General features: G+C 53.4%; 2 protein-coding genes across 2 annotated transcripts; one reads left to right on the top strand and one right to left on the bottom strand.

Moving 5' to 3' along the window:
• The first annotated feature begins 467 nt into the window (after window positions 1-467).
• On the top strand, window positions 468-7,438 carry LOC131837923 (keratin, type II cuticular Hb6). The gene is made up of 9 exons (XM_059183579.1): window positions 468-836; window positions 1,554-1,762; window positions 2,549-2,609; window positions 3,368-3,463; window positions 3,670-3,834; window positions 4,076-4,201; window positions 4,441-4,661; window positions 6,538-6,569; window positions 6,705-7,438. The coding sequence occupies exons 1-9, from the start codon at window positions 468-470 to the stop codon at window positions 6,881-6,883; spliced, it is 1,458 nt and encodes a 485-aa protein (XP_059039562.1). The 3' UTR covers window positions 6,884-7,438.
• An 8,187-nt stretch (window positions 7,439-15,625) lies between these two features.
• LOC131838734 (keratin, type II microfibrillar, component 7C) lies at window positions 15,626-22,404 on the bottom strand. Its single transcript, XM_059185276.1, has 9 exons — window positions 21,970-22,404; window positions 20,127-20,335; window positions 19,038-19,098; window positions 18,812-18,907; window positions 18,064-18,228; window positions 17,749-17,874; window positions 17,287-17,507; window positions 16,562-16,593; window positions 15,626-16,090 (listed from the first exon to the last, which is right to left on the bottom strand). The coding sequence occupies exons 1-9, from the start codon at window positions 22,351-22,353 to the stop codon at window positions 15,903-15,905; spliced, it is 1,482 nt and encodes a 493-aa protein (XP_059041259.1). The 5' UTR covers window positions 22,354-22,404; the 3' UTR covers window positions 15,626-15,902.
• Between the last annotated feature and the right edge of the window lie 4,452 nt (window positions 22,405-26,856).

Raw genomic sequence — 26,856 nt, 5'->3', positions numbered from 1 at the left:
GGGTCCCAAGGCCGGTTTGATCAGCACCATGGACAGCAGCAGAAACATCTTAAATTGGGCGGGTACAGGAGCCCTAGCCCGGCCTTTCTCCTCCCTCCATTCTAATGAGTCATTGCTTCCCCCCATCCTGGAATCCCTGAGTTCCACCACATGTGTATGGGAGAGCCTGTGGGGAGCGTGTGGGGGAGGTGAGCTGGGCTTTTGAAGATAAACATTGTGGATTTTAGGGTAAAAGGCCATAAATATTTGGCCACATCTGGCCCCCAATTAAGCACATTAAGGGAGGAGCCAAGGCAGCTAAACAACCCAAGCCAATAAAGACATCTAATTGTTCCTAATCCATGGACGCATTAGGCTCTCCGTATATATAAAAGGCCCAAAGATGTCCGACACACAGACACTTCAGCCACTGTGCCTTCCATTAGTACGACTCCCTCCTCAGAGCTTCCCTTGCCCCAAGAAATACCATGACTTGTGGATCTTACTGTGCTGGTCCTGCCTTCAGCTGCATGTCAGCCTGTGGGCCCCGGCCAGGCCGCTGCTGCATCACAGCCGCCCCCTACCGTGGAGTCTCCTGCTACCGCGGCCTCACTGGGGGCTTTGGCAGCCACAGCGTCTGTGGGGGCTTCCGCGCTGGCTCCTGTGGCCGCAGCTTCGGCTACCGCTCCGGAGGCGTGTGTGGACCCAGCCCACCCTGCATCACCAGCGTGTCTGTCAACGAGAGCCTCCTCACGCCCCTCAACCTGGAGATCGACCCCAATGCTCAGTGTGTGAAGCATGAGGAGAAGGAGCAGATCAAGTGCCTCAACAGCAGGTTTGCTGCCTTCATCGACAAGGTGGGTGCCCTTGATCACACCCTTCCTGAACCTCTGGGTCCTGGACTAGGCACTCAGGAGAGTCAGGGACAGGAGACATAGGGTTCAGAGGAGCTCCCAGTCTGATGGAGGAGAGGGAAGCACACCCAGGGTCCAGGTGGACCAAAGACTACAGTAGCAGAGGTTCCTGATTTGACAGTATTGCTAGTACAGGCGACCTCCACTCAAGCAGTCAGGTCCCCACAGAGAGACAGAGACAGGCTTGGAACTGGCAGGCCAGAGCAAGAGGGCAGTCTGCACACACAGACACAAGAATGAACAGAAGAACTAGGAAGAGGACCACAGGGGCATCTTCTAGGTGGGGGTCCTGAGCCACACCCTTCCTGTACTCCACCCATGTTCAGGACCCAGGCTGAACACGGGCTCAGAGGCAAAACAGACACCTCTGGCTAGCTCCAAACCACATGCCACCCAGACTCACCAGGTCCGGATCTGTCTGTCTCCGTGAGAGCAGGGACTGACCCTCCCCAACCCTGGCTCCTATCCCTACATTGGACACTGCAGACACACATGACAATCAGAAAGGCCGGAAGTCACCTTGTCTCCCACTGCCCTTCTCTGTCAAATCTCTGCTCAGCTGCAGGCTTGGGACTTTACCCTAAAGCAGTTGGGCCCACCCCCAAACTGGCCCTGGGACACCAGGAGCCACCTGACACCCTCCTACCACCCTGAACACAGGTGCGCTTCCTGGAGCAGCAGAACAAGCTGCTGGAGACCAAGTGGCAGTTCTACCAGAACCGCAAGTGCTGTGAGAGCAACCTGGAGCCCCTGTTTGAGGGCTACATCGAGACTCTGAGGCGGGAGGCTGAGTGCGTGGAGGCCGACAGCGGGAGGCTGGCCTCAGAGCTCAACCACGTGCAGGAGGTGCTGGAGGGCTACAAGAAGAAGTGAGTGTGGCTGGGAGCAATGCTGGGCACAGGAAATGGACTTGACTTGGAGCCCATTGGATAGGCTTAAGAAGAATTTTCCAGAAGGGTCAGTGCCCATGCCGGCTGGGGAGGGGATGGTAGTGTGCAGTAGGATCTTATCATCTGTGCCACTGGTGCCCAGAGGTCTGCCTGAATGCCAACCCAGGACTCCCCCAGCACACATATCTCTCCAACTTTGGTCTTCCCTTCTCAGAGCCTGTCCCCTGGGCCCAGTGGGCAGGGGACAGGGGTTCTGCAGGCTTCAGGCCTTTTTCTGCTGATCTTTCAGTTCCCACCTATAGGACCTGAGTATCTGGTCCCTCGAGGCTGATGGGCCCTGGGGCTCTGGGTGTCCCACTGCCTAGGGTACTGAGTGCTGGTGAGTAACAGGTGGTATAGGCCCCTAGCCTGTGCTAGGATGGACACCCAGGGGAGGGATACTGGTGCGACAGTGTCCCAATGGAGCTGCTGTGCAATCCTAGCCTGGGCCTGCATGCTGAGTCATTATTTGGGTCCTGAGGGGGACCTCATGGCAGCTTTGGGAATGGACTATGAGGTCCCAGACATAGGCTCTCTAGACCCCTCAGTTCAAAGTGGGGAGAGAATCCCAGACATCTGCCAGATCCAATCAGAAAGAAAGGATCCAGCAGAGCTGCAGGGGTCCCAGCTGCTGGAAAGTTCCTGATATTGCTGATATGAAGTGGTGATGGCCTCTGGGGAGACCTGCCCTTCCCTGACCTCCTTCTCTGTCCTCTTCTGCCTCAGGTATGAGGAGGAAGTTTCTCTGAGAGCAACCGCTGAGAATGAATTTGTGGCCCTGAAGAAGGTAAGTAACATGGGATCTGGAAGCAAAGCCACCAGGGATCTTGGAATGACAGACTCTTCCTGGGGAGACCCAGAGGGTCTCAACCTCAGTGGGGGGTACATGACTTGACAACATTTGGATGGGAAATCTCAGAGATCAGATCATGAAAGACTCATTCAGATCGCTGATGAAGGGCAATAACCTTGGGATGTCCAGTAACACCCTGCCCTGGGGCATGGGGATGGCTGGGCTGACCTCTGGATGTCTTGTTCTGCTTCAGAGGTCTTGGTCTCTGTTGGGGGTCCCAGGGAGGCAGAATAGCCCCAGTCTCTTTATTGAGGGACAGTGACCTGTCTAGCATTGTGGGAAGACTGACCAAAAGGAGGGGTACAGCCCCAAGGTGTGGGGGAGGATGGACCAGAGCCAGCAGTGGCCAGGTGGAGTGTGGGAGGACTGTGGGAAGACCTGGGAGGGGTTGAGGTGGCCAACCAGGGAGTCCATTTGAGGAGCTTCTTGGAATAGGGAGGGTAAAAAAGAGAGCTGGGATCGCAAGAGGAGGAGAGGCTGGTGGCCCATCTCCAAGCACAAAGGGGTTTATTCTCAGAAGGGCAAGAGGTCGTGAAGCCCATGCTGGGTAGGCCAGAAGGGTATGGAGATGAGATGGGAATAGGAACACTGGGAATCCTTTCCCCTGGCCTCCATGGATGGGGGAGAAGAAAGGAGTTTGGAGTGATGACTACCATGGGTCCTCTTCACTCAAAGACACCCCATCTTTCCAGGATGTGGACTGCGCCTACCTCCGCAAGTCAGACCTGGAGGCCAATGCAGAGGCCCTGACCGAGGAGATTGACTTCCTGCGGCGCCTGTATGAGGAGGTGAGGGGCTTTGGTCCAGGCAGAAAGAAGCAGCTGGCCTGGAAGTGGGGCTCTAGCCTAGATGAAGAGTTGGCCAGGGATTTGGGCTGGGCACTGTAGTCCATGAGCCTGTCATGTGAGCAGGGTCTGGAGACCGGGGATGATTGGTGAGTGAGTCTGGGATGTAAATAAGATCCTTCCATCTTCTCATCCCCGACCATCTTCAGGAGATCCGCGTTCTCAACGCCCACATCTCAGACACCTCGGTCATCGTTAAGATGGACAACAGCCGGGACCTGAACATGGACTGCATTGTGGCCGAGATCAAGGCTCAGTACGACGACATCGCCAGCCGCAGCCGGGCTGAAGCCGAGTCCTGGTACCGCAGCAAGGTGAGGAGGCACCTGCCTCCTAGACACGGCAGTAGGAGGGAAGCCAGGTGTATAATAACAAGGCCTCTTTTGTCCATGGATTCTGATCCCTTGGATGGTAACAGAAGAGCAGACAACTCTCAGGTTATACAGTCTGGGCAGGGCTGAGCACTGTACAACCTGCTAATGGTCTGTGGTGTCTGAGTGGGTGGGAGACTGCATCCTGAGCCTCAGGAGCATCTCTGTCCCCCCCCCGCCCCAGTGTGAGGAAATGAAGGCCACGGTGATCCGGCACGGGGAGACCCTGCGCCGCACCAAGGAAGAGATCAACGAGCTCAACCGCATGATCCAGAGGCTGACGGCTGAGGTTGAGAATGCCAAGTGCCAGGTAAGTGTCACTTGGGGCATCCCAGGTCACAGAGGCATGTGTGTCCCCAGTGGATCTCACCATTCATGCTCCAGGCCATCAGCATGATTAGCGTCCCTGGTTGTGGTCCCTGGGGGAGACTCAGCTGATTATAGGGAGAGGTTTGCTCTTGGGGTGTTCCCAGCTGGAAGAGGGTTGAAACAGGATATGGGCAGAGAGACCTGGGCCATAACCCACCTTGTTCTCCTCTGGGTCCCCAGAACACCAAGCTGGAGGCCGCAGTGACCCAGGCTGAGCAACAAGGCGAGACGGCTCTGAGCGATGCCCGCTGCAAGCTGGCAGAGCTGGAGGCCGCCCTGCAGAAGGCCAAGCAGGACATGGCCTGCCTGGTCAAGGAGTACCAGGAGGTGATGAACTCCAAGCTGGGCCTGGACATCGAGATCGCCACCTACAGGCGGCTGCTGGAAGGCGAGGAGCAGAGGTGGGTACTGTAGCTTATTTTCTCTCCCAGCCTTGCCTGGGTTCCCAGCGTGCCATGTGCCTGCTGGCATCACTGGACTCCCATTTCCAAATCTCCCCATCCTGCATTTACAGGTAATGAGTAAGTCCTTTCGGTATGTTTCTAGCCCTCTTTGAGTTAGTCATGCCCACCTATGTGCTAAGATGGGATTGGAACCTTTTGCAAACCTGCCCCTGAGAGCCAGGAGTCGGGCCATAGGAATTGTTTCTGAGAACCCTAGCCTGGGCTTGTAACCACCTTCCCCCGGAAGTACTTTCCCCTTCCTGGCCCCTGTTGCACATAACCCAGACTCTAGCTCTCTTCTCAAGGCTGGCCCTGGGCCCAGCCCTGGCAGTTCGTATTTATCCCACAATGACTGCCTCCACAGGGAATTTTATCAACTCACTCTTATATATTCAAACTACAGTGGGTCCCGTTAAGTGGTCTGCCATCGCAGTAGGTAGGACTGAGAGTAGACAGACAACAGAGATGTGTCCCTTGAGGCACCTGTGCCCAGTTCTAGCCTTTTTGCTAATTGCTAGTTTTGGACATGGTGGGGAAGACCCAGTCCCATGCATTGCTGGAGGGCAGCTGATGGTCTCCTATGAGGACAACCCCTCCAGAATGTTGCCCCTGGCTTGGTCAGATGCTCACTCCTTGAGCCTCCCTTGTCTTGTGCAAAGCCAAGCCCCTCCTCTCAAGCAGAAGAGAGTGCAGGGTGAGGAGGCGAGGGAGCCACAGGGAACACAAGGGGAGTGCGGAGAATCAAAATGGTCCCATGGTGAGAATCCCATTTGATAGAATCAAAATGGTCCCATGGTGAGACTTGCCACAGCCTCAAGTAATTGCTTTGGAGAGTTCGGAGGCCCTGTGGCTCACTGAGCCTAGGGAGTTTCATTAGTGGAGACTTCCAGAATGAAGAATTTTTCAAGACTGTGTTTGTAAGTTCAAGAGATGCCAGGAGATAGCACTGGAAACTGAGTGGCCCACCCCTGTGCCACATAGGGCCCCTGGGGGGAACTCAGGAGCTTTGGTGAGGGTTCCCTGTGAACCCCGGGCATGGGATGAGTACACGTTGGGCTGTGGATTGTCCTCGTGTCTGAAGCTGGTGCTGTCAACCCTTCGCCTCAGTGCTATCAAAGGGACTCACGTCCCTGGGAGATGTGTTGTGTGGGAAGGGGTGTGAGGGCTGCTGCGTGGAGTTAGGGCTCTAAATTACAGCTCTGCCACTGTCACTGGGTATTTCCTCCCTCTGGGCCTCTGTTTCTCCATCTGAAGAAAGTTCCTTCAAATGAAGGAACTCGTGGAGACAGTCTCTGAGCCTGTTCTAAATGGGTTCTAAGTTATTTGTGGAGACAAACATTGTTTTAGGCAGTGTCCACTCCGCGCCGGGCAAAAGACAAGATGGAAACGTTTCCCCTTCTGAAGCCCAGGTTTTAGTGACCCTGATTAAGCCAGATTTAGGAAGTCAAATCTGCGCCCCCGAAATGTATGTTTACAAGTCTATCAGGACCAGCAGAAATAGCAGCAGCCGATAGGTGTGAAGTGCACTTGCCTTGTGGCAGGCACTAAGCCCCTACATGGGTCATCGATCCCATGCCCACTGAGGCTCTAGTCTAGATACCCCGGAGAACAGGGAGGTTGAGCCAGGCAGGGCAAATCTGAGGTTGCTGAGCCAAGGAGGGCGGCAGGGCACACGGGACTTTGTGTCTCCGGCTTCCAGAAGGGGCCGGTTTCCACCCCTTCCCCTCAGCAAGTGCCCCAGAGGAGGGCACGGACCTCCCCTTCACCTTGGCTCCCCGTGGGCTCCGCGGCTGGCCGGTGGCACCGACCTCTCTCTCTTTTCATTTCTTAACAGGCTGTGTGAGGGCGTTGGCGCAGTGAATGTGTGTAAGTAGTCGGAGCCTTCCCCTTCTCCAGCTGGGGCGGGCCCCTGTCTTGGGGGAGGGCGGGTTTGGCTGACATCCCCCCACCCCCAGAGCCGCCTGCTGTGGCCGCGCCTGATGTGTTCTGTCCCCCATTCAGGCGTCAGCAGCTCCCGCGGTGGCGTCGTCTGTGGCGATCTCTGCGCCTCCGGTGCTGCCCCTGCTGTCACCAGCAGAGTCTGCAGTGCCCCCTGCAGCGGAAACATGGTGGTGGGCACTAGCTGCTGCGCCCCGTGCTCAGGGGCCAGCACCTGCGGCGGGAGCTGTAAAAAGTGCTAGGGAAATGCCGCCGCCACCAGCGTGCACCTGCGTCATCCTCCAGCCAGGACCTCCTGCACCCCGAACGCCTCGCTGTCTCTGTCACCGCCCCACGACCGCCAGCTGCCGGCACCCCCTCCCGCCCCCAGCCGGTGGCTAGGTGTGAGCACTCTGCGCATCCTCCCTACCTGCTCCCTCCCCCGTATGCCGTCCCCCAGGCGCCCTGAGCCCCGGGGAGGTTGGGGCGGCCCCTCGGCCTCTCTCCGTAGCCTTTCCTAGTAGTGGCTTTGTTGTCTTCAGGATTCAACCTTTCTTCTGCCTTCTGTTTTTTTTCCCGCTGGATTCGTGCGTCCTGATTGACCCCTTCACCCTAGCTTGCAGGGACAGGGCGAGCCCCAGAATCCCCACTGTCCTGCACTTCCTGGGAATGCGCTTGTGCGCTCCTACCTGTGGAACGTAGGTGGGGGGCACTGATGGTGGCTTTCCTGAAACTCTGTAAGGGACATGAGCGGTGGAAGGGAAGAGCACCTCCTTCCAGGGCTGCCTGCAGAGGCTTCGACAAAGCCCAAGGCTCAACTGCCAGTCTGTTTCTTTGCCTTTGTTTCAGTCTGTGTTTCCAATAAACTAATTGTAGCTTATCAAGCTTGGTGCCTCAGAGTCTTGAAAATGCTGGGGCCATCCTGTGATAGGGGGTCCCTGCCAGAGATTTCCTCAAGAACATTCCCCCTCCACCACCCCAGTTAGGAGCACTGTGGTAGGTGTTGTCCTGCTGGCCTTGAGAAACCTCAGCCTTGGGAAAGCAAAAGAGGACCCACGGACGCAGGAGATCTTGTGTGGTCATGGATTTCTCTAGACCAAGGTGTCTTAGTTTCAACAGCATTGATATTTTGGGCTGGCGCCTTCTTTGTTGGGGGCTGTCCTGTGCATCACAGGACACTAACTGCATCACGGGACCCTGCCCACCAGATGCCCCAAATTGTGACAATCAAAGATGTCTCTAGAAAAGACCAAATATGGCAGGCTGGACTAGGGTGATTTTTGCCCCCCAGGGTCAAACCTGGAGGGGAAGAAGCATGAGGAAAGGTGTGAAGATGAGAATGGAAGGAAAGAGTGTGAGACAAGCAATGTTGGGGAGAGGAAGGGCCTTGGGCTTAGAGTCAGGAGTCCGCTGCTTCTAATTCAGAGTCCGGACTCTCCCATTTCTCAGATGTGTGACTTAGGGCCAACTCCTTCCTTGGTCAAGCTTCAGTTTCTTCGGGTATGGGATGAAGGAGGTTGGATAATAAACCTAAGGTCCCTTCTGGCTTCCTAAGTGAGATTATGTATTTAAAATGGTGCTGTTACTGCAAACCTATGTTTGAATGCTGGGTCAGCCATTCACTTCCCCTGTAATGGGGCAAGGAGCTAATCCTCACTCGGCTTTAGCTTTTTCATCTGTAAATGGAATAACAGCGCCTACTAGGTTGTAGTCAGATATTTATTGCTTGTACCAAAGTACTCCAAAATTTAGAGGCTTAAAACAATACAGGTGAAAAAAAAATACAGGTGAAAAAAAGCAGGTGAAAAAATACAGGAAAAATTTTGTGAGCATCCCAGGCTCAAAAAATAGCCCCTCTTAGGCTTTTCTGCTACCTTAGTAGCAGAAAGTGTGCATTACACCACTTTGGTTTTTACAAAAGACATAGACTGTAATACTCGTTTTCATTGATGGAAAGAAATCGAAAGAGGGTTTTCCCTTTTACTAAAAGAGGTGAAAAGCCAATAGAGCAGTCAGCATCTGTTTGGCAGCCTGCTGTTACAGAGACACCCACAGCTCAGCAGTGAGAGTGCCACCTCCAAGCGCCTTCCCTGGGAACTACACTCAGCATCTCAACATGGAGCTGCTAGAGCTTTGAAGGGCCTCTGGGAGCGTCTGTGTGTCCCATTTATTTTCTGTGCTCTTAGGAAGATGTGTCCTAAGGTAGCAGAAAAGCCTAAGAGGGGTTATTTTTTGAGCCTGGGATGCTCACAAAATTTTTCCTTATAAATTAATGGTAAACACTTCTTCACTTAATGGCATATCAGCTTATGAAATATTTCATAGGAATGCTCTATGTCCGGATAGCAGGGAAAACTGTTTTTCTCCATTGGTTATGATTCTGTGGGCTTAGGGAGAAGTTTCTCTACTTTCTGTGATGTTGTATGGGCACTAGGGTGACTGTGAGGTCCAAAACAGTCTTGTTTCACATGGGAGACCAGCTAGAGCTGCTGATCAGGGCATACCAGTCAGGGTCTAATCAGGAGATAATAAAGTGAACAGGTAAAGTTTCATATAAAGAATTATTAATTATAACAAGGGATTAGAGTGACGAGAGATTGACTAGTGAAAAGCAAGAAATCTAAAGCGTCCAGGAGCTGCAGATAGAAGGGACAGTCCCTACCCTCAGTCCTGAGAAAGCGCATCCATGGAAGGGGACACCCTGTGGTGGAGGTCCAGATTTTGTTGAAGACTCATAGTACATAACAGTACTATACTGGTAGGACTTGCTGGTAATCTACCCTTTTGAACTTTGCTGGAATTCTGCCTTCTATGCTGGTAGGGAGAGATGCTCATGAATACATGTCACCACCTCAAAGCCACCCAAGAAGGATACCAGAGGCTGCTGGCCACAGGATGGTGCTGATCACTATACAAGAACTGAGCTCTGGAGAACCGTGGTGCTACAGGAATCTGCCAAGAAGACAGGGGAACCAGGAGGGAAAGCCCCTTTCTCCTGCAATACCTCTCCATCGCCCTCTACTGACAAAACCTAGTATTGCGTTAGCAGACAAACATTTAAAGGGCCCCTCTAAATTTTCACAGAGCAGGCGATGAGGGATATAAAGCTGGAGGTCAGAGATAATAAATTGATAAGTGGCATACAGAGACTTGGTTATCCTCCATATGAGCCTCTCTCACGTGGCTGCTTGGACTTCCTCAACAACCTGGTGGCAGGTTTTTCAGGACATTCCAAGAAGAATGAAGGAAGGAGGCAGAACCTGCCAGTCCTCTTTAGGCCTGACCTCAGAAGGTCACTTTTGCCATATTCTACTGACCAAACCTGTCACAGGGCCAACTCTGATTCCAGAGAAGGAGAATTGGGCTCCTTCTCTTGATGGCTTCATGTACAGAGAGGAAAGAATTGTTGGTCCAATGGTGCCCTTGCTGGCCACAACAATTCATGTGTCCCCTGCCAAAGAACATGAGCTCTCCCCTCCCAAAACCCCTCAGAGTTTCATCTCTTCATGATATCAGCTTGAAGTTCAGGATCTCACTATTTGGATCAGATCCAAGTATGCACAAGGCTTGGGACCTGGTTCCTTTTCTGCAGCTCCCCCATGGGTAAACCCATTATGGTTTACCTCACCCAGAAGACCCGTGTTTTTATGTCCACCACACACCTGTCATGCAATGACAAGTTAGGGACAGGATAGCCACAACAGGCACTCCCACAGGGGGAGGAAAAATTGGGAGCATTTAGAAGTCACTGAGTCAAAGCAATTCCAAGTACAGTCAGACAGGCACAGCTAACTCTCCTCATGGTCGAGGCAGGGGGTGTGTTTCTTTGGGGCCCACTTTTACTCTCTAGAAGTGGTTCTCCTCTGTTCTTGGCTCTATCCTTTGGGATCTTGGTTCCGTTTTCCAGGTTGTTATTTCTTTTTTGTGATAAATAACCCATGTTTTCTTAGCCTGCTTCCTGTTTGTGGGTGGTCAGGGGTCCAGAGGCCATTTTCATTTTGAACCATTCCTTTTAGTGAGAACTGCTATAATTCTTTTAAAAATGTTTTTGGTGTATCAGATGATAATGGACTTTGTTAGACAAAAGCTATCTCTATAAATATCTTTGGGACAGGCTCCTCCCACCCTTGGGCCGTGAGTCATTATGCTCTGGGACAACACTGAAGATTCTTGGAAGCTCTGCTTAAAGACAGCTATGAAGTTGCCTTTAAGATTCTTAGAATACCTTTGGTCAGCTGAGTGAGTCTAAGAGACTCTGAGTTAAGTCTTAAATCTCAGCAAAGGGTCTAACAGCCGTGGTCTTCATATGACTTTTACTTGAGGGCATGGTTTACTAGCAGTGCTTTGCATTTGATCTTTGCTCTGAGGCCATTCCTTAATTGGAGAACCTTTTGCTGACTGGAAAGACAGTCCCTATCTCTTCCGGATTGTGCTAAAAACCCAAACACTTCCTTCCTTAGTCCCTTTCTCTGCTCTTGTATTTTATCATAAGCGGCTAGGAGAAGCCAGTGGCATTTTCATCCTTCTAACTGGATACCTCAGCCAGGTCCACAAATCCATTAGATGTCCTTTTTGTCTTCCTTGTCGCCACAGGCTATGGTCCTGCCAAACTTGTCACCACTACATAATACAGGTCACCTCTTAGCATCTACTAATAACTTCCTCATTTTCCTTCCTGCCTTCACTAATGGCCTCCTTGAGGACGTTTAGACTCTGCTTGATGCCTGGTCCCCAAATCAGTTGTAACCAAATCCAAGTTGTTTGCCTGACGTGCAGCCAAGCTGATCATTTGAGACATCGAGTACGTAGCAAGGAAAAGGTTTATTCGAGAGGCAGCCAAATGAGGAGACAGGATGGTAAGTCTCCAATCCCCCTTTTCCAAGGGGAGAGAACAAGTTTGTTTACAATCACAGGAATTGATATTATAAATATCTTAATGAAAAGGGCCGGGAAACTTACGAGCATTCAGGAAAACAGGTGGCGCATGTGCACTAAGCAAACATATTCGTAACAAACATACTATGTTCACTTTGGGGCGGACACTTAATATCCAAAGAAGGCAAAATTCTGCCCCCCCCCCCATTAAGCGTTAAGCAGTTATCTTGGGACAAGGAGGAGGGTCTATGGGCTTGCCTTGCCAGCCGGTTCATACTGGGTGGGCTCCTTGTCTCCTGCAAGGAAGGCACCCCCTGCTTTGTTTCTGGGCTGGAACCGTATCTGTTGACCAGGTTTCTGTAAGGACAGCTAGTGGACTTGTCAGTAAGGTCTGTAAAGACACAGTAGCTGATTAGGGAGAAACTGTTCTCTGAAAAACAGGCTTTACATTTCTGGTGTGTTTCAATCTCGTGAACTCTGGGGGGCATGGTTTCACGATGTCACAGGTTTTAGGTTTGCTTACAGTAGTGGCTATTTCTAGGTACCGATTTCTACACTAGTTTGTTGCCATACAAACATTAGCCCAAAACTTAGTGGCTTCAAACAACACTATTTTTCTCGATCGTGTAGTTTGGAGGGATGGTTCTTCTGCTTCATGTTATTGGCTGCGACTCCCGTAGGTCCACAATGGCTTCGCTCTCCTGGGGGGCATTTGGTGTTGGCCACTAGCTGAGAGCTCAGCTGGGGCTGAAGGCCAGGAGACTCTGTTCTCTCCATGTGCTGCCAGCCCTCCTAAGGCCGGGTGCAGAATCCCTGCAATGTCACTTCTACCACATCCTATTGGTCAAAGCAGTTGCAGGACGGCCCAGACCCAGGGGAAATGGGCTTCATCTCGGAGGTGAAGAGTGGCACCTACAGAAAGGGATGGCTGGGGACCGCATCTGAAGACAGCTACACAGGAGCATCAAATGAGACCCCACAGATAAAAGTTTATAGTGCGGCACATAACTCATACTCCAAAGCTGCTATTCTGATTGTTATTACTATAACTGTGGTAGCATAACCGCACAGCATTCCAAGGGTCGAAATAGCTGGGAGGGGGTAGGGGGTGGTTAGAAGAAGGCTGGGTATTGAAAGTCTGGACTTTTGGGTTCTTGTCCTGGTTTGGTCACCAAAAGTGCGTGGTCAAGGCCCTGCAGCTCTGGGAAGCCCAGTTTCTCCATGTTTTGCGATGATAACTGAAACTGCTGCCAGGCAGTGCTGGGCAGATGGTGAGGGACTGTTACTCTGAGGATGGTCATGACCCATACCTACCTTGCCTCAGGCTTGTTGGCCCATGGGGATCTGACATCCAGATCACTCATGTTCCTCGCAATCAATGGGAACCTTCTAGAGAGGAGGCACGTGGCTCTCCCTGGAGCCTGAAATTGGGCCAGACCGTCTACCTCTGCAAGATGCTGGGGAAAGTGCCTGGAAGGAAGCAGGAATGAAGACTGCCTGACTACGGGTGCAGAAAGCAACCCAAGTTGGGGTTGGGGGTAGGGCTCATCTTAAGCTTCTCGAGGACACTGGAGAGCAGTCCCCCACCTCCCCACCAGCCTTAGGACTTAACAGAGTTCCTGGAGGTTTCCATGCTCCTACTCCAACCCACCTCTTCATATGCTCTTCCCCTTGTCCAGAGCACATCTCTTCCTCCTTGTTAGCTCCTTAGTTATGTTATTTTTTTTGCTATAAAATATAAATGTCCTATAGGACAGGCATCTGTGATTATTTCCTTCACTTATATGAACCCAGGCTTACATACCAGTACCTGATACAGGTCAGAGGCTCAATAATTATTTGTTGATTGAATAAATCAACTCCTGATATTACTTTAGGCCTCAGCTTCAGTATTACTTCCTTTGGAAGATAACCAGCTAGCCCTGGTTAAGAATCCTCCAACCATGCTTCTCCTTTACTCCTAGTACCGAGGCCCAGACCTCTTGGTGGCTGCACCTCTTGTTGATGGAGAGGCGGCTGTGGAGGCTGAGTAGGTGGGGCTCAGGAACTCAGAAACGAGGATCTAATAGTTGGAGAGGATGCAGCCTCAGTCCTGCCTGGGGCCTCAAGCTGGTAGGGTGGAAGGAAGGTGCACCACGTACAGAGGCATGGAATCTCCCTGGGGTCCCCTGGTGGCACCTGGATGACCTCCCAAGGCTGGCAGGGACCGTGGCGATTCCGGAGCCAAGCTCAGAGTCACTGCCCAAGTGGGTCAGGATGGAAAGGTGTGGAGCCCCTGGGCCAGCCCTCCTTGGACATGCATTCAGGGAGCCTTGAGACGGAGGTGGGGAGGATCGTGGAGGGAGTGGGGAGTGGGGAGAGACAGAGACCAGCCAGAGCCAGATATATGGGACTGGAACACTACATTCAAGAGTCTGGGCTTCATTCTGAGGGCAGTGGGGACCTGCTGAAAGGTCAGATTTCGGTCTTTTAAAGACTTCTGGCTGCCATGTTGTGTGGGTTGGAAGGGGAGAAGAACAGCTCTCCAGGCAAGATAGTGGTGGCCGGGATGTGGGTGGTGACTGCAGAGAAAGAGGAAAGAGTTGGATTAGAGGGGTACTAAGGAGATAGAAAAGGAAAGCATTAGTGTTGAAGGTCAGGGTGCAGGCATGGGGAGACCATGGAACTGGGTGATGATCTTGCCAGGGGACAAAGAGGAGGCTCAGGTGGAGAGAACGTGGGATGGTGAGTTCAACAGGAAAGTCTGTTGGATTAGAGGAGTCTCCAGGATGGCCAAGTGGGGATGCTCTCTAGGAACCGGGGCAAGTGGTTCTGAAGCTGGGGGTGAGGTCAAGCATCCCGACAGTCATCAGGACTCGAAAGTGTGGTTGGACGGTTTTAACCAGGAAGGTCATTAACCGTGGTGGAAACCGAAGGCCAGAAACTGATGTCGTTGCCTGGGCGGTGTGTGCAGAGAGGTGAGAGAAGGGCCTCAAGGCACTTGAACGTTCAAGGGCAAGGTTGCCTGGGTGAGGGAAAAAAGCCGGGGAGCAGGACGGCCTGGGAGCAGCTGAGAATCCAGAACAAGGCCAAACAAAGCAGAACAAGGCTGTGGAAGGCCCAAGACTCAGGGCTCAGGAATGGGGAGGGACAGAGGGTCACAGAGAGCCAAGGGGGCTTGGGTGAGGGCAAGAAGCTGAGAACTTCCTAGAGATTCTAGGAAGAAGTGAGGGAAGGTAGCAGATCCTCCTATGACAGCTTGGGGAGATAGGTGGGAAGCAGCAGGGCCTGGAGGATGGGGGGTCAGCATGGGGGTTGAGTAGGGCTGGGGCAGAGGGAGAGGAGAAGAGGGTCAGTGAGAAGGGAGTTAACTGCACAGGAGAGCTCAGGCCATACAGGGGGCCAGGGAAGCCTTTCCAGCCCTGGGATTGAAGCTCTGCGGTGTCTGAGGATGAGGACAGTGCGGTGGGGGACCTGAGAAAGTGAGTAGAGGGTATCCTTTTACGTGCTACAGGGCTTTCGAGTAGGCTGTCCCAGGTGTGCCTATGGGGGGGGGGCGGAAGGATGGGCAAGAGGTGGGTGTCAGGGATCTGATCCCCCCTTGTTTGATGGGTAGCAGTGGGCAGGGGATGGGGTGGGGTCCAGACTGACACAGGATGCCCCCCTGAGGGGGCTGTGGGAGCTTTTGGCAGTTGCTACTGTGGTCCATGCTGGTGGTGGGGAGGGGACAAAGGGAAGCTGTGCCGAGAAAATGGGGTGTACGTGTGAGGGAGGGAGGCTAAAACCACACACACATGCACACACTGCCTTCCAGAAGACCCCGCGACCTCCTTTGGGTCCCTTCAGAACCAGTCAGAGGAATAAGTCCCAGACGACCTCAGACTGGCAGGCATGACTCAGGTGCCAGGCACCATGACCGTGGTCAACACTGCTGGGCCAGGAGATGATGGCACTATGTGGGGATGGGCCCCGCAGGTGTCCGGGCTGAGACGGCCAGAACCCTCCCAGTCCTTGGTTCATCTCGCTGGGCTGCTGGTGCTCAGCGGTCAGGGGACATGGGTTCATTCCGAGAAAGGAAGCATTACAGCACAGAAAGCGGATCCCCCAGTTTATTGGGAAAACAGGAGACAAAAGACCAGAGAGGCGGGGGAGGCATCCAGCAGCGCCCCTTTGGGGGAAGGAAGGCCCTTCTCCGTGGGAGGAGCCAGAGGCCAACACAGAGGAAGGGGAGGGTCCAGTCCCAGGCAGCAGCCGCTTCCAGTAGGACAAGAGGAGCCGAGGAGGGGCTGATGGGAATGAGCCGCGTATGGTGTATTCTCAGAACACGAGGGCAAGAGCTACCGAGGCACCGCTGTTCTCAGCTGGAGGTGGGGACGGTGGCGCGTCTGGCAGGCAGAAGGGGCTTCTCTGGCTCTCTCTTGGGGCTGCCTAACACCTCCCCAGGCCGCAGGAACCCCCTCCACAGGTGGTGTTGAGCGGGCCGCAAGGGGCGCACATGCCGGTGCTCACCGCCAGGTTCCCACTGCAGGGGGCGCTGCACGCACTGCCGGTCACAGGCCGGGAGCCAGACACGCAGAGGTCCCCGCAGACGACCCCGCCGCGGGAGCTGCTGACACCTGTAGAAACAAGGGCAGAGTCAGGAGGGCTGGCTGCTGGCCGCCCCATTCGGGCTCCTTCCTTGGGCCTCCCTGCCCCGCGTAAGCCTCTGGGAAAGGACACAAAGGGCCTTCAGCTGTAGTTCTGAAGGCATGAAGGAACCATAGCCTGAAAGCCAGGAACCCTGGGTTCTCAGGCTAGACCTTGGGCAAGCCCCTTCCTCTTTCGCTGCCTCAGCCTGACAGCCCAGGGTCCTTCCTGGAGAGATCTGTTATTCTTTCTCCTCTTCTAACCCCCTTTATGCTGTCCAGTTGTTCCCGAGAGCTAAACTCAGTCTCTCCTGCTGCATGACCAACCTACTCCCATTTACTGGAGGAATTACTGCCCCCACCCTGCCTCACTCCACACACACAGTGTTTCTATACACTCATAGCCAGAAAATTCTTGTTGCCCCACATAAAATTTTGCTTTTTAGGGCTCAAGATACTTACAGACATTCACAGCTCCAACACCTTCACACAGCCTGAGTGGGGAAAAAGGTAAGAAAGGGGAAGAGATAAGAAGTCAGAATGAGATTCTCAGATTTCCTCTATGCTGGAATGGATCATCTCAGGTGTATTTCTGGCCTATATTTATGCCTTTGTATAACTTTAAAAAGTACCTGTTGGCAATTGCAGCAATGCCAGGCCACCCTATTTGGCAAGCAGAGTATGGACTGGATTTCACTTCTTATTTGCTCCTCAGGCGGCTGCCTTTGTGCAGTGTCCAGCCTGAACAGCCATATGTGGCATACTTGGATAGGTTCAGCTTTAGGAAGGGGAAGGTTCTTTTGGGTAGTCACACGAGGCCAGGTCACAGTTTGGTTAGCAACTCTATCTTTGGGCAAGGTGACCTCCTAGAAACCAGACAGGGAGTGTATCTTGCAAGCCTTGGGGATGGAATGACTTGAGGATGTTCTAAACTGAGAGAATGGGTGTCCAGGTTCTATCCTAGCAAGGACCTGGGTTCTCTGCAACTCTAGACCTCACAGTGACACTGACCTTCATTTTTTTCCTCTGTATACTAAGTCCAAGTTCCAGTCTTTTGAGATCTGGGATTCCAAGATCCCAGAGTCTAGCTTGGGGTCAGTTCTGAGGACTGACTAGGATATGGAAGAATCAAAAGTGGGCAAATCTATGCAAGTATAATTCCTAGGGCAGCAGGGTTGGGCCCCCACCTCTGTTCTTCGCCTTCCAGCAGCCGCCTGTAGGTGGCGATCTCGATGTCCAGGCCCAGCTTGGAGTTCATCACCTCCTGGTACTCCTTGACCAGGCAGGCCATGTCCTGCTTGGCCTTCTGCAGGGCAGCCTCCAACTCTGCCAACTTGCAGCGGGCATCGCTCAGAGCTGTCTCGCCCTGCTGTTCCGACTGGGTCACTGCGGCCTCCAGCTTGGTGTTCTGGGGACCCAGAGGAGAACAAGGTGGGTTATGGCCCAGGTCTCTCTGTCTGTTTCCTGTCTCAGCCCTCCCCCAGCTGGGAACACCCCAAGAGCAGGCCTCTCCCTTTCATCAGCTGAGTCTCTCCCAGGGACCACCACCAGGGACGCTGGTCGTGCAGATGGCCTGGAGCATGAATGGTGAGATCCACTGGGGACACACACTGCCTGTATGACCTGGGGAGGCTCCAGGCGACCCTTACCTGGCACTTGGCATTCTCAACCTCAGCCGTCAGCCTCTGGATCATGCGGTTGAGCTCGTTGATCTCTTCCTTGGTGCGGCGCAGGGTCTCCCCGTGCCGGATCACCGTGGCCTTCATCTCCTCACACTGTGGGGAAGCAGAGATACTCCTGAGACTCAGGACATGTTATCCCACTGCTTCCCACAACTTGCACATCTGCTATCCTGTCCTGACAGCTGCCTGTCCTTCCCCTGTCCATCCCATCTAGACAAAGATCAGAGCCCTTTTAGCCTCCCTCCTGCTGGGATTCTGGGAAGAGGAAGCTGGGCTCCTCACCTTGCTGCGGTACCAGGACTCAGCCTCAGCCCGGCTGCGGCTGGCGATGTCGTCGTACTGAGCCTTGATCTCGGCCACAATGCAGTCCATGTTCAGGTCCCGGCTGTTGTCCATCTTGACGATGACCGAGGTGTCTGAGATGTGGGCATGGAGAACGCGGATCTCCTGTGAGAGCAGGGGAAGAAGAAACAGCACATTATCTGGGCTTTTCCTCACATTCCCATGCTGATGCCTATAATCTCTTTAGCCCATTTGGAGCTGAAGTCTCAGGTGTGGAGCAGGGAATTCTCTGATGAAATTGTGTGACTTTATGTACAGATAAGAAATTCCTTCTAGAGGAAGATCACAAGCACTTTTCAAATGCTTGCTTCTCGGATATTTAGGCCCAGGTGAGCCTAGGCTGCGTCCCCCCACCAGCTCGCTGTGGGTGCATCCTGGGGGCCCAGAACCTGCATCAGGTCCATTTCACATTCTCCGGACCAGACACCAGGAAGGAAGTCTGTTGGCTGCCAGAGAAAGCGGTTTGAGGCTATGTGATGCTTTGTGTGGGCTTCGCTCCCAAGCTGCAGCTGTCCCAGGGATTGCATTCTCTTGGCTTTTTTCGGTTCTCCATTCCTCTGCCTCCCTTCTTCCCTCTCCTTGCTGTCCTGCAATCCTCCATCCTCGAGCCTGGGTCCCCATGTCAGCAGGCCTCTGGGGGCCTGGGAAGGGGGTTGGGGATGCCCACCAGGGTCGCGAGCCCCCTCACCTCCTCATATAGGCGTCGCAGGAAGTCAATCTCCTCAGTCAGGGCCTCCGCGTTGGCCTCCAGGTCTGACTTGCGGAGGTAGGCGCAGTCCACCTCCTGTGTGGGGTTCAAGGGGCTGTGAGGCCTGCTGTCCTCAGGACATTGTAAGAGCTTGGCTGGAGTGTGGTGGGGCAGTGAGGTCGGGGTGGCCAGGGACTCAGGGTGGGGCTGGGCCTCGGGCACTCACCTTCTTTAGAGCCACAAACTCGTTCTCTGCTGTGGCCCGAAGTGCGACCTCTTCTTCATACCTGAAGTAGGTGGGAAGGACAAGACCGTGCCTGAGCCTCTCTCAACTTGGCCGTGAAGCATGCATGCAAATGAGCTTGACCCTCTCCCTGCTTGTCCCCTTGCATCCAAAAGAAATGGAGCAGGACCAAATCAGGCTGCCTGTCCAGGCCTACTGAGATACCCGGGAATGCTGAAGTACCCACTCTCACATTACCCCTGAGCTTCTCAGTGCTGATGGGAAGGCAGGATCTGGAAGTTCAGTGTGTGCATGTGTGTGTGCATAGGGTAGGGGAGTGGGAGGTGCTTGTATTTTGCATTCTGGTCTGCATTTTCCTTTCTTCTGCCCCTTGCCCCTTGCCCTTGGCTTTGCTATGGGTGGTGGGGTTCCCTCTCTGTCATTCCCTTTCTGGACTCAGCCAACAGGAGTTAAGTCTGCTACTTCCTCCTGCTTCGTGCACAGGCCAGTTCAGAGCCAGAGCCGGGAGTATGGCGTCCTGGGAAGTTCATGGCTGAGTGGTATTGAAGGAGGCTGGCTACCCCTTGACATCAGCTTCCTATAGGATCCTGGGGGCACCCTCCACAATGTGGGTCACACTTTAAAACTGATGGCCTGTGTCTGTGACTGGGCCATGCCTGCTTCCCAGTGGACTGGCAGCCCTCCAGGGACAGGCATGACATCTACACTTTGGCGCTGGATCACTAGCCCTTCTTGGTCTCTGGCTAGTGCCCAGTAGGGCACTTAGAAACTGTGAGTTGAGTAAAGAAGTAAACTTGAGAAGAATGTCCAGGACTTTGAAGGCTAAAGTCAAAGGGACCAGGAGTGGTAATTTTTCTGGGAGCCCAAGAAAAGGGTGTGGTGCATGGAGAGAACATCATTCCCTTCACCTGCTGATGGGAAGGCAAGGTGGACTCTATCCCCCAGGGGCCAGGACCCACCTGCAGGTCCTTCCCCATTCCCAGGCAGAGGCCCAGCCACAGATCCAGACACGCCCCTGTCCCGGGAGCTTCCTTCAAGCACTTTCCTGAGCCAGCACCTTCTGACACTCACTTCTTCTTGTAGCCCTCCATCACCTCCTGCACATGGTTGAGCTCCGATGCCAGCCTCCCGCTGTCGGCCTCCACGCACTCAGCCTCCCGCCTCAGCGTCTCGATGTAGCCCTCGAACAGGGGCTCCAGGTTGCTCTCGCAGCACTTGCGGTTCTGGTAGAACTGCCACTTGGTCTCCAGCAGCTTGTTCTGCTGCTCCAGGAAGCGCACCTACCGCACAGAGGCAGAGCCTTAGAATCTCTTCCTACAGGATCAGGGGCAAGAGGTGGGGGCTGGGGGCAGGTGGGTGGTGGTGGTCCCAGCCCCAGGACCTGCAGGTCTTCAACTCTTGGACCCAGAGTCCTCCCTGGCGGGTGTTATGTCAAAACTATACCAGGGCTTAATCGGGTCTCCTGGAGGTCCTTCCTGAGAACTCGCTATAGTCTTTTCTAGGCAATTACTTGGTGCCACAGAAAGAGCTAAACTATGCTGAGTCCAGATTCTGCTGCTGCTTGTTAATAACATGTCCTTGGGCATAGCGTGTCACTCTCTCATGAAATGGGAGGTTAATGCTCGCCTCACGAAGAAGACTCAATGAGCCCTGGCATGAAAGGGCGCCCGCGAGCTGGATAGCTACTGTACCAAGTCAGGTGTGATTGTCAGTGTGCAAATGAGCAAGCTGGCCATTTTAGAAAGGCAGAGTGCAAAAGGTGAAAAATGAAGTCTGTGCCAATTATTAAAACCTTACAACAACAATGCAATTAGAATAATAGTCACCTGGGATATTAGCAGGCATGCTCTGTGCTCTAGCCCTTTCATTTTATGGATGTGGAATTGAAGGCCTAGGGATGGTACCTGACTGCCTGAGAGCTCACAGTGGTAGAGCAAAGACTCAAACTCTGAGCCTCTGCCCCACGGGGGGCTCGTCTCTCACTGTAATGATGAGAGATTATTGGGCCCCAGGAGAATTGCTCGCCCCTCTCCCTGCCACAAGGCCAGCCTGGCTGACCTGTGTCCTCATTCAGATCCCCTTGTCTAGAAACTTCACCACAACCCTGGTAAGTCCTTTCCTATGCTAGCCTTGGTGTTTCATGTTGTTAGGAGTTGCAGACTTTTTTTTTTGGTCCTTCCTGGTGAGGTATCTCTCTAGTGTGACTTCTTTCAAGGCTGGCTCTGGAGAGAGAGAGAGCCCTTGCCAGACCCAGAGCCACTTCCTAGTTGAAGTCTTCTCACTTGTCTCCTCGTGCTCTTGCCACTGAATCCAATGGGGAAGAGGGCTGAAGACATGAGCCAGAAACTGCCAAATGCAGAGGGCTTATGCTGTGTCCAGACCTTGTCTCCTCACAAGACCCAGAGAGTGGGGACTATAGCTATTGTTCATGCCTGGATCTTGAGGCCCAGACTTGGACCAAGCACTCTGGCTGCTGCTCAGCAACCAAGGAACCATCTGGCAGAGAAACAGCTCTGTGTGATCTGTGGCATTGTTCCAGTGTTACACTCATGGGCCTGCCCTTGACATAGGGAGCACCACCTTCCCATGTCAGTATCTATTTGACTTCAAAGGCATTGAATACCCACATGGCAGCCCTGTGTTCATGAAGAGATGTTAGCTCTCCGCACTAAGGTTTCTGCCTCCACTTCCTGCTTCTGGGTTTTCCTTTTTATCTTCCCTATCAGATTGGCAGCTCCTTATCCTATTCTTGTTTCTGTCTCTGTCCTAGAGGTATGGCTGCTTCTCCTTTTGGAATGGACTAGGGGCTTCTGTGGGCAAATAAATGCCGGTCTCCGACTCCCTCCTCAGTGCCCAGCTTGAGTCCTGAACATGGAAGGAATTCAGGAAGGGTGTGATCAAGGGCACTACTCACCTTGTCAATGAAGGCAGCGAACCTGCTGTTGAGGCACTTGATCTGCTCCTTCTCCTCATGCTTCACACACTGAGCATTGGGGTCGATCTCCAGATTGAGGGGTGTGAGAAGGCTCTCGTTGACAGACACCGTGGTGATGCAGGGTGGGCTGGGTCCACACACACCTCCGGAGCGGTAGCCAAAGCTGCGGCCGCAGGAGCCAGCGCGGAAACCCCCACAGACACTGCGGCTGCCAAAGCCCCCAGTGAGACCACGGTAGCAGGAGACTCCGCGGTAGGGGGCGGCCGTGATGCAGCAGCGGCCAGGCCGGGGTCCGCAGGCCGAGGCACAGCTGAAGTTCCTGGGGCCGAATCCACAGCCCACGGTGCTGAAGCCACAGGTCATTTTGGAGATAGGAAGGTGTCTGGACAGTGGAGAAGCTGGCCGAGGACGGAGTCGGAAGCTTGTGCTCCCTGGGCTGTGGCAGGTCCTTTTATGCAGCAGGGGCAGCTGGCATTAAAAGGCACAGCAGAGTGACAATAGCTGCATTTTATTGGCTTGGCATCATCCCGGCCTCTTAAGAGCCAACCCAGCTTGCCTCTTCAGGGTAGCTGTGTCAACAATCTGCAGCCACAGGCCTGTTTCATCTTCAAAGCTATTAACAAGCTTCCTCATTGCCTCTCCCCTTCCCATTGCTGCTGGAAGCGGAGAAAGGGAAGGGGTCCTGGAAGCATCAGTTGGGCTCCACGCACTCACTACTGGGAATGGGTGCAGCGACCTGGGGTGGAGCCTACTCTCGGAATCCTTTTCTGGAAGGGGCATCCCCGGGTTATGGGTCCCAGACGCATGACCTGGCCTCAGGGTGGATGGCTTGCCGGTCCCAACCAGTGAGCTGTGTCCCAAACAATCTGTTATTCTAGGAGGCTTCTCTGCCTTCCCCTGTCTCTCTAAAGCATGTCCCTTTCTCATTGTCAATGTCAGCCTTTCCTGGCCTGTTCCTACCCAGAGGCTAGTCAGGGATGGTAGTGGGGGTAAGGAATTGGGAGGGAGCATCGTCTCTGCACTTTGGGTATTCCTAGGAAGACAAGCTATGGGACACTAGATGGGACATGGGAAAAACTAAGTCAGAGAGTTCATGAGAGAACCGGGGCTATTCTCCAGAGTTCTGGGCCTCATTGCTGGAAACTTCGGGGGGAGGGTCAGGAGTGTGGAATAACCCAGAGCTACAGAGATGAATCAGGGAAGACTGCTCGGAGGTGGGTTGAAACTGGACTGGGGTAGGCTGTGGATAGGGTTGGGAGGAGACGAGAAAGGAGTCTGGCTCTGATTTGGAGGCTAGTTTATGTAATCATGTGTTTTCTCATTCATTCTGAAAATTCTTACCACATCCCAACTGTGCATTGCTGGGTTCTGCAAATCCAGTGGAGACCTGAGATGTTTGGAGGTTAGGAGAGGGTAGTGTGCACAAAGGGATGCCGAAATTTGGTCACTGGGCAAGGGGGAGAAGCCACAGGTGGAGAAAAGGTCCCAAGATGCCTAGGCTGTGTTGGGATCTGATATGGGGATGTGCCATCCTTTAGTGTCCCAGCGGGGAAACTGAATGATGAATACTGGTGTGTACGCACCCACCAGGAAGGATGAGAGGTGCTGGCCATGAGGGGAGGGAGGTTTTTGAAATGACATTGCTTCTTCCACTCTGAGGATCCATGCTGTGAGAGGAGGTGGGGAGCTCATATGGTCGTTCCCACAGCCTAGCTGTTGTGATTTTCCCCCTCCTCCTTTTGGGCTAGGACCAGGGATGGCTGTGGGAGGTAGACAGTGGGACCTAGTTAGGAGGTGCCTCGAACCTGTGGAGCTGAGCCTGTAAACCCTTCCTTCCAAGAACAAGTCTCTTGACTGCCTTTGTGCTTAAGGATGACTCCTTTGATGGCGCTGTTTACTAACCAGCCACAAGCAGATGCTGACCCAATCTGGGCTAAAAATAGCCCTCCATGCACCCTCCCTGGGCCTCACCTTTTGCCCTCTTTACTCCTCTCAGGGTGAGTGAGCCACTTACATCCCAGGGTGAGAGAGGGCCCGTCCTTTCTGGGAGGGCAGGGGACATTTCCGGACCCTCCACTTGGACCCTGTGAATAAATTTTCACAGACTCTTATGTGTGGAGTGGGAACTCTGTGGGTATGGGCTGTGGGATAGGGACCTCTGGGGTGAGCGACACCCAAGAACACAAGGTCGGCAGGCGAGGGAGGGGCTGATTCCTGCTGAGCAGCTGGTGGGATTTTGGAGTGTTTCTGTGGGAGGCATGGCTGAGTGTTTCCTGGGTCACATACCTGCCAGCCAGCCAAGAAAGAACCAACTCTTTCTCTCCTCTTGTCTCAGCTGGGACTGGTGAGCACCTGGAAGGTTCCAATGGGTTGTCCAAAGATCACATGGGATTTCTTTCTTGGTAAAACGCCGAGGGATGAAAGGTGGTGAATCTTCAGGACGCATTTCTCTGTTACCCTGCTGGTCATTGCCCTCTGCCCTCTGTCCTTGCTCACGTGTCACAACCCAATGGGCGCAGTATCAAATTGCATGCTTCACTGAGGGTCTCTGTGTAGACATGGTCCCTTCCTTGGGTCAGGGATGCTGTGAGCATACCCAGGGCCCTGTCCTGATGGGAGATGATGCTAGTGGAGACTCTAGAGATAAAAAGGTGTGGTTTGAAGCCCGGCTCTGCCACTGACCAGCTTTGTGACCTTGGGCAAGTCTTGCTTCCTCATTTTCCCTACCTGTACTCTATGCATGGCAAACCATGCCTTGCTGAGCTGTTGGGAGGATTCAGTGGGTGGGAGATGCCCCCCCCCCCTCACCCCATACTAACCAGGTGACTTGTCTTGGATCCTTAGAGCCTTGCAGAGGGATGGTGTGCATGGGCTGGGCAGTACCATTCTTAGTAAGCAGAAAACAGCCCAACAGCTTTACAAGGCAATCACGGCCACATCAGAAAGCCTTAATTAGAGCACCTATTTGTAAGTGGCTGAGAACAAAGAGAATGGCAAACTGGGTGAGCCCTTGAAAACACACTTAGACAGAAAGCTGACAAAGGGTTCAGCAGCCCAATAGGCTGCTTCCTTCCACCTGGGCCCCAGGCTGGATTGGCTCCCACCCCAACCATGGGTTATAAAGGCTCTGGTTGAGCCCCAGGTTGGGTCCATTGCCAAGGCCTGTGCCCTGAGCCTGCCCTTCATGCAGCTGGCCTGGGTCAGCCTGGGGACTGCCTTATCCTTGCTGCCTGGAGGGACTGATTGCCCTATTGTTCTGGTCCTTAGTTTCCTGCCTGCCTTGCTGGGACTGAGAGAGTTCCTTGACCTTATTCATCCTGATGGTTTCCTGGTGGGCGCTGGCCGTCTGTTTGGATGCTGACCTGCTGATGCTCTTGTCCTGTCTTTTTGCCTTCATATGGAAGGGCCTTTTAATTTTGGTCCCTTCTTAATGGATTTTTTTTTTCTATTCATTTATTTAACAGATAGAGATCAATCACAGTAGGCAGAGACGCAGGCAAAGAGGGAGGAAGAGAAGCAGGCTTCCCACTGAGCAGAGAGCCTGGTGCAGGGCTCGATCCCAGGGCTCTGGGATCATGACCTGAGCCGAAGGCAGAGGCTTTAACCCACTGAGCCACCCAGGCGCCACTTCTTACTGGATTTTTATTAAAAATATCTATGTATTTATTTATTTAATAGAGAGAGAGAGAGGGAAAGAGCGTGTACAAGCACAAGTGGAAGGAGAGGGAGAGAGAGAAACCTCAGGCAGACTTCCTGCTGAGGATGGAGTCTGACATGGGATTTGTTCCTGGGACCCTGAGATCCTGAACTGAGCCAAAACTGAGAGTCAAGAGTCGGATGTTCAATGGACTACTCAATGGACTGAGCCATTTGGGTAACCCTGTCCTTTCTTAATGGAGTTTGGATATATGACTCCGTGATGAACATTTATAAGATACATCTCAACGCCCATCTCCACTAATTTCTTTAACATAAATTCCTGGAGGTGAGATTCGTGGATCCAGGGAGACTGTCCTGGCCTGGGTTGTGCCTGGCTTGTTGCTTGTTTGGCTGTGGACGTAGTATTTCTGTGGGGAGGCTGCTTCTGGAAGTAGTAGGACTTGGGAGCCGGGAAGTGTGGGTGCCAATGACATCCACTAGCTCTGTGACAAAGTTAGTTCATCTCTGCATCCTGTGTCTCATCATTGGCAAAGCAAGTTTGGAATATCGGCTTCCTGGGCCCCATGAAGACGACGTAAGGGGGTGCACCTGAAGGCACAAGGGAGTCGGAGGCTGAGAGCGTACCCGCCTCCTAGCCGGGGTGGGGCATCTCCGTGCCTTTGCTTGCCCTTATCCGCCAACCTTCCTACCTCCAGCTATGCCTTCTGGCCTTGAACTCACAGCACACAGGTCTGTGAGCAGGAGCCGATGAAATGTGGCTGCTTCATGGGCTCCAGAACCGTTTATTAGACAAGTGCTCTGTGCTTTCGGGTATAAAGAAGAATTTAATATACACCCCTGTCCCCGAGGAGCTGACTGTTGAGTCAGATAGTTCTGTAAATAAGCACAAGTTCAATGGGTAGTAGATACAGGCGTTTTCCAGCGCAGTTCATGAAGGACTGTTATCTCGGGGGCCCAGGGAGGAGCTCTCTGTGAGCTGGTGCAACCGGGGAGACCATGGGAAAGGTCAACCTGGAGCCGGACTTTGAAAGATGGGAAGGGCTTAGGAAAGTCAGGAAGGTGGAGGCGGTGCCAGGCTGAGGATGGCAGAAGAGTCCAGGAATATTCAAGGGCCAGTGGGTTAGCACTGGGGGAGTTTGTGGGCAGGAGGTGGTGTCGTACCTAAAGGATGAGTGTTGGACACACGCTCAGAAAGCCGGGAACAGG

The sequence above is a fragment of the Mustela lutreola genome, chromosome 8 (assembly GCF_030435805.1).
Source record: "Mustela lutreola isolate mMusLut2 chromosome 8, mMusLut2.pri, whole genome shotgun sequence".
Lineage (NCBI taxonomy): Eukaryota > Metazoa > Chordata > Mammalia > Carnivora > Mustelidae > Mustela > Mustela lutreola.
This window is presented reverse-complemented; position numbering and strand designations above follow the sequence as displayed.

Bases quoted from the DNA above. Each gene is read 5' to 3' on its own strand.
- LOC131838734 (XM_059185276.1), bottom strand. From the start codon at position 22,353: ATGACCTGTGGCTTCAGCACCGTGGGCTGTGGATTCGGCCCCAGGAAC. The intron at 17,508-17,748 runs GTAAGGGTCGCC...CTGGGTCCCCAG, and splicing joins TTGAGAATGCCAAGTGCCAG to AACACCAAGCTGGAGGCCGC. The intron at 16,091-16,561 runs GTAAGTATCTTG...TTGTTTCTACAG, and splicing joins TGTTGGAGCTGTGAATGTCT to GTGTCAGCAGCTCCCGCGGC.
- LOC131837923 (XM_059183579.1), top strand. From the start codon at position 468: ATGACTTGTGGATCTTACTGTGCTGGTCCTGCCTTCAGCTGCATGTCA. The intron at 2,610-3,367 runs GTAAGTAACATG...CCATCTTTCCAG, and splicing joins AATTTGTGGCCCTGAAGAAG to GATGTGGACTGCGCCTACCT. The intron at 4,202-4,440 runs GTAAGTGTCACT...CTGGGTCCCCAG, and splicing joins TTGAGAATGCCAAGTGCCAG to AACACCAAGCTGGAGGCCGC.